The following is a 6,480-nucleotide window of genomic DNA, read 5'->3' as shown; positions in this document are numbered from 1 at the left end:
GAGGGGGGAGGCAAAATCTGTGTTATAAGGATAGGCAGAGAGAGAAAGAAAAAAGAAACAAATGGCTAAGTCTGGTGATGACCAGATAGCCAAGCACTTGGTGCAATTATCTTGCTGAGGACAGTGGTCCTGCAAGAGAGCAAGGGGGGAGATTCTGGTCTTGAAAGACGAATCTCAAGGTTGGGTGGCAAAATAGAAGCGGGAGACAAAGGAAAGGCCCAGCTTCTGGAGTGCTTCGCGAGTCACAGTAGTTCAGAGAACCGAGGTGAACAGTTCTGTTGAAATAACGAATTCGACATCAAAGAACAGGTACTGAAAATACTAACTGCTGTGTATGATTAAGCTTTGTTTCATTCATAGGAAATAAAAACAAAAAAAAAGAGAAATGTAGCTGAAACCCTCTGGTACAGAATTGACTCTTAAATAAAACATAGATTGATTATTGAAACTCGGCTCTCAGAGAAACAGGAAAAAAAAGAAAAAGAAAGGGGCAAGTATATAAACCCTCTTAAGTTCTGGAAAGGCATGTGAGTGGATGTTAACCGTAGTGAAACTGTAGGGTTTCGTAAAGATTCTGGACCACGCATAACCCTGGCATGAGGGAAGAGAGACCCCTAGGGTGTGGTAGATATATGATATAGCAAAACGTTACCAATTTGCTAACCAAAACCTTAGCTGGGTAAATATAAATCGAAACTGCAATCATTGATTTCACGCTCAGGAAACAAATAACAAAAATGGAATAAGATTTTACCTATTAACAATAGTAAGAATGATGAGGGTAAAACCCGAAATGATATGGGTCTATAGATTTTGTTGCGTGTGGGCAATAACCTGGGGTTGGGTCTAGTGTTGTAACGCCTGTTATATAAATATTTCATTTACAAAACAAAAAACTGGAACTCAGGTAAGTCACAAATATCCACGGCATATGATGCGTGGAAAACTTTCCTCCTCAGGATGCACCCGAGGTCGGACCACAGAAAATTGGATAGGAGTATACACTATATCGTGCAAGCAAGCCCGTCAAGGGATATGTTGCCAAAACAGACCTCCCGAACCCTACGGGAAGGGATTTCACCGCAGTCAAATAATTTAAGTAAATTACATGCAAGATTTAGTTATCCGGATGTATACATGGAAACAGCAAGAAAACAGTATGGAACATAATCATACAGTACCGAGACAAGAATTATTGACAGATAGCGTTGAACTTATTCTAAATCCTGATTAACCATTAAAAAAAACAAATGGAAAATCCGGGCAAGGGCTGTTATGTGCACATATTCAAACATTCGAACAGGAAGCGAAAATTGGTAAACATTCCACTATATTATACAACTGAATGTAACATGGCAATGACAACCCTTTAGCAGTGAGCTATAAAGCTTAAGAATCATGCAATGCATATTAAACAGAGCGAATAAGCTTAAATCAATACATTGTGAACAGCTTCATTCAGGTTATCACCTGAGGAAAGCTTCTCAGTACATTTCTAGCTCACCAAGAACAACCATATAAGCCACAGGATAAACCAGGGCTCAGATAAAATTACATAATTACATCAGGGCAACCACTATTTAACTCAATGCTGTAGAAACCAAAACAAAACCCCTCTACCCGAGTAAGGGTACAGGTCTCAAACCCTACAGCTCTCGGCTGTTAAAATTACCCCACTGTTAACTCAACAAGACTTCGAAAGTGCTGTGTACCAGAAACAGTAAAAGTCGACAAACTTAGATTCATGACATCAGAAGAGCCAAGCTCAGTCGATGAACAGCTAACCGGAGACAATCTCTTACCCGGGAATCTTGAACAATGAAGACTGGCAAGATGCCTACTCCGCAGCCACGCCTGAGAGTCCCGGATTCCTGAGGAGAACCCTGCAACCAGAAAGCACCACATTAACATTTGCTAGCCAGGAGTTGTGGGAAATATTAACAACAAAAAATAGATTTACAGAGGCAAGAAGTATTAAAATTACAATAGGGATCCTTACCCAGTTCCTGGGCTGCGATAAGGACACCATATCCCTGCATCTGGTGGCTTTCTAAACTCGTCCAAGGCCTGGAATGATAGGCAGAGCAGACCCGCAGAAAAACAAGGTGGAGAGACAGAGCCAGCACCAAATGGTGGAAATGAAAATGCAACCGGGTAACCGAGAACAGGATAGACCAACCTTGAAAAATCTAAATTGTTGGATCACCAACCAACCCGTCCTTCGTCGATGTGGCTCAAGGCTCAAGGTGAGTGACTGTGGAGAGAAGGGCCTACTGGTGCGACGTAGAGGGCAGAGCAGTAAAAATTTAACACCATAAACCCAAACATTAAACCTTTTGTATAGCTTATCCATTTCATATTAAATGAGATAGCCAAGTGTAATATAAAGCCATCGAATGTACAGATATGACAATAGGTGTCGAGTTTCCCAAAGTGCGAGGAGAGTTATGATAGGCGGTCCTAGTGGTACCAGGCCTTTAACATCATCGTGAAACAATATCCCGTTTGCCTGAAAATCTCTTATTAACTGGAGTGGTGAGGACAGTCGAAAGGTTGTCTGACTTAATAGTTGTCCATAATAATGTTTAAACAAAAGAAACAAAATTACTATTGGAATTCTCTTTTGTATTGACACGTGTAGATTGTTAGGAGACATGACAGTTTTATTTAGACATGTGGTATTTATAAGCCATGATATTGCCATGGCAAAGTGGAGGTGAACCTTGTCATATATTTTTAAAATGTATATATGTTTAACTTATATAAATTATTTTTATCAATAATAATAATAATAACAATAAAGTTATTTTAATTAATTTTTATGATATTTTTTAATTGTTTATATGGATATCTTGGACTAATACTTATTGATGTTTACCACCTAATTTATTTAAATAGTTACATTAGTATTAATTCTAGAAAACAAACAAAACAAAACAACTAAATTTACTAAAATTGACTTATTTTCACAATATAAATTATTTTGGGAAATCATGAAGATTTTAGTTTGTTTAAACTTTGACAAGGGAAATGGGCAATTTATTACTCATGAATTTAAGAAAGGTATATATTTAAAATAAATTAAATTTAAAACATATTTTATAGATAATTTTCAAATTATATTATATGAAGATTAAAAGAGTTACATTATAGTAAATGATTTTGATATTATTTTTATCAAATTTTAAATAATAAATAAAATTTATAAATGTAAATGAATAATTTAAAAAAAAAACATAGTTTTATAATTTATATTAAGCACAATTAAAATTATTATAATATAATAATATAATATTATTTTAAAGGTTTAAAAAAATTATTTATAATGACTTTTAACTTATTTGTTAATCTTTAAAAACTATAATATATTTATTATTTATTAACAAAATTTTAAAATTATAATAAAAATAATAAAGATAAATTAAGTAGTATAATATATTTGGAAAATGAAATTCATTAACCACTTATCACTTTTTACATATTACTTTTCTTAATAAATAATATTTATATCTTACATGAGATAAATGAAAATTGAATTTTTATAATATATACTTTATATCTTTTTAAAGTTTTTATTTTTTATTTTTTATTTAAAATTTTATTTTTTCACTTATAAATATTTCTTTCTTCAATCTTTAACCATTTTTTCCTTCAGAATAGAAAATTATAATGACTACTTTTAATACCACCGTTTTTTAATGTGATTAAAATCTTTTTCCTTTTCTTTTGAATGCAATTCAAAGTAATAGATATTTTAAATCATCTTACCTTTTCGAAAATAAAAACCGTCAGATTTTTATCTTTTATTTTTTATTATATAATTGTTTTTTATGTGATTCAAATCGTTTTCCTATTTTTTTAATAAAATTCAAAGTAATAGATATTTCAAATCATCTTACCTTTTCGAAAATAAAAATGTTCAATTTTTTGTTTTTTTGCGAGAGATATTTGGTCACTCTACTTTTAAAATAAAAATTTGAAGATTAGGATTAAAACTCCAAATACCTCGAGCGGAAAGAAATCCATTTTTGTTCGGTTATAAATTAACATATCATATAAGACCAAATTCTCCCATCATAAAGCACAATAAAATTTATATAACATATTAACTAAATAATTATAAGCAGGTGTACCCTATAAAGCCCCCACAGAACCACTATTGTCCACGCTTCATATAATTGACACACCAACCCAATTCTTCCTATAAAGTACAATACCATTTATATAATGTAGTGCTCAATAATTATAACGTAGGTAGGGTACCCCCTAAAGCCCCTACCGAACCACCACTGTCCATGTTTCATATAATTGACACGACAGCCACGTTCTTGCTAGCTTCGTGTCGACAAACTATACATCTTTTAGTTTCTTAAACCCTAGCTTTCTGTGAATTAAGACCGAAAACCCAGATTTCTATATTTAAATTCAAAAAGGGAGCCCACAGATATTTCAATGAAAACCAAATTCTGCACGTCTCATTACTAGTTGCTCCTCCCTCTCATGTGGTTGCTCGCGTAACTGATTTGGACACCGCTATCATAGAGGCGTAGGGCTATATCCTTCTCAATTTAGCTAAAGCATAGCCATCCTTCGTGTATAAATTGGTGGCTACAACTCGCATCGTATTGTCTGATCAGTTTGCTCTTCTTACCTATTATAGTTTGAGCAAACGCTGGGAATTTGCGAAATCTGAGAAAGAAAATAATTTCTGGTTTGAGATCAGAGATTTGCGAACGATGGCCGGGCCACTGGAGTATATCTCGGATCTGCTGAGAGGAAGAGGAAGTAGGAAGCACAAAAAGATGAAACAGATGCAGGTATAAAAACCCATACTCATTTGATGTCAATGTTGTCAGTGTGTCCATACCCATCAGCCCAAGAAGATAATATAACGTAGAGTAAAATGCTAATGTAGGGCTTCCCTCTATACACTGAATCCGAAAACCTAAACATTGTTAATCTCACTTTTGAATTGTAGACTGTAGAGCTGAAGGTTCGCATGGACTGTGATGGTTGTGAGCTGAAAGTGAAAAACTCTGTATCTTCTATGAAAGGTATGTATGGAGATCCAATCTGTCTTGGAATATCAGTGTAAATCTATTTTAACCGTGGATTTATAAAACATGCAAATGAGGACTAGAATGGACATACACATGTTCTCATAATGAATTGTAGAATGCAGCACCACTAAAACCTTTCTGGTTTCTGTTAAAAAAATTGAATGCAGTTTTCTTGAAAGCTATCATAATGCTGGTGTTGGTGTTACTTGCAGGTGTGAGGTCTGTGGATGTAAACAGAAAGGAGCAGAGGGTGACAGTGACAGGTTACGTGGAGGCAAACAAGGTGCTGAAGAAGGTGAAGGCCACTGGGAAACGTGCAGAGCTGTGGCCATATGTGCCATACAGCTTGGTTGCTCAGCCTTACGCTGCCCAATCATATGATAAGAAAGCCCCTGCTGGGTATGTTCGGAAGGTCGAGTCCAACACTTTTTCAAACCCTAATCCCACAGACGAGCAGTACACAACGCTCTTTAGCGATGACAACGCGAATGCTTGCAGGATTATGTAAAGTTGAATAGTAGAGATTCCTCTGAAATAGACATAATCTATGAAGCTTTATCGAGAGAACAAATTTTATTCACAAAACTAGTGAAATATCTTAATGAACTCCACTCATATTCCTCATGACTCGTTTTAATTGTAAAGATCATCGAATCTTCTGCTTTGAATTGTTATGAAGAAGTATTATTAAAACCTTGGGAACTTTTGATAAGATTCCGTACTTCTTGGGGACCGTGAAAAACATTAGACAGAAAAATCGAAATAATATCACGTTATGTTGATATGGCTTCTTTCAAAGAAATCACGAGGGTGCAGATTGAGTGTGTGCAATGTTAGATTTCGTTTCCTGCAATTGCATTGTTAAAACCTCAAAAGCCATGTAAGTTGGGTCTTCAGGAAAAATGTTTCTGCAGATAATCGTTGTAAGAATATAAGGGGCCCCTTCTAATTGAAGGGACTCTGGATTGACAATTGGAAAATCATTCACCGTCAATTAATTAAAAAGAAAATTATTGCAGAGGAATATGTACCATCAAATGGCAACCTTTAACTCTCAACTCATTAAATTAAAAACTACTTCAAAACAATATGTACCATCAAATCACACTTATACAATTGGGCGTGGGCCTGACTGGTCCCCCAAACCTAAAAAGTATTGACGTTGATTAGGATGATTTCTAACCATTATAATAAACAAAGAGTGATTCATGTTTTCTCCGTTAATGGATATTAAATTGTCAGTAACTTATCCCAAAAATAGCCCAATTCCAATCTCAAGTGTTAGCCCATTTCATATTGTTCTGTGCGAGTGTCTGTACGGCAATGCATCCCACTGAACTAGCGAGACTCTTAACGACACCATGTCTGAGGTTGAGGTTATTAACGACATCATGAGAGGAATGGACGCCACTTGCTAGAC

At 35.0% G+C, this 6,480-nt stretch overlaps 1 protein-coding gene across 1 annotated transcript; it reads left to right on the top strand.

Annotated features, from left to right (window-relative positions):
- Window positions 1-4,605: 4,605 nt before the first annotated feature.
- LOC149163906 (heavy metal-associated isoprenylated plant protein 23-like) lies at window positions 4,606-5,834 on the top strand. Its single transcript, XM_089430835.1, has 3 exons — window positions 4,606-4,817; window positions 4,979-5,054; window positions 5,273-5,834. The coding sequence occupies exons 1-3, from the start codon at window positions 4,737-4,739 to the stop codon at window positions 5,566-5,568; spliced, it is 453 nt and encodes a 150-aa protein (XP_089286961.1). The 5' UTR covers window positions 4,606-4,736; the 3' UTR covers window positions 5,569-5,834.
- Window positions 5,835-6,480: the final 646 nt, after the last annotated feature.

The sequence above is a fragment of the Pinus tabuliformis genome, chromosome 5_1 (assembly GCF_031772625.1).
Source record: "Pinus tabuliformis cultivar Carrire ecotype Pingquan chromosome 5_1, CPIR1, whole genome shotgun sequence".
Taxonomy (NCBI): domain Eukaryota; kingdom Viridiplantae; phylum Streptophyta; class Pinopsida; order Pinales; family Pinaceae; genus Pinus; species Pinus tabuliformis.
Note: the sequence above shows the minus strand (reverse complement) of the source record. Positions and strands in the feature narration are given on the sequence as shown.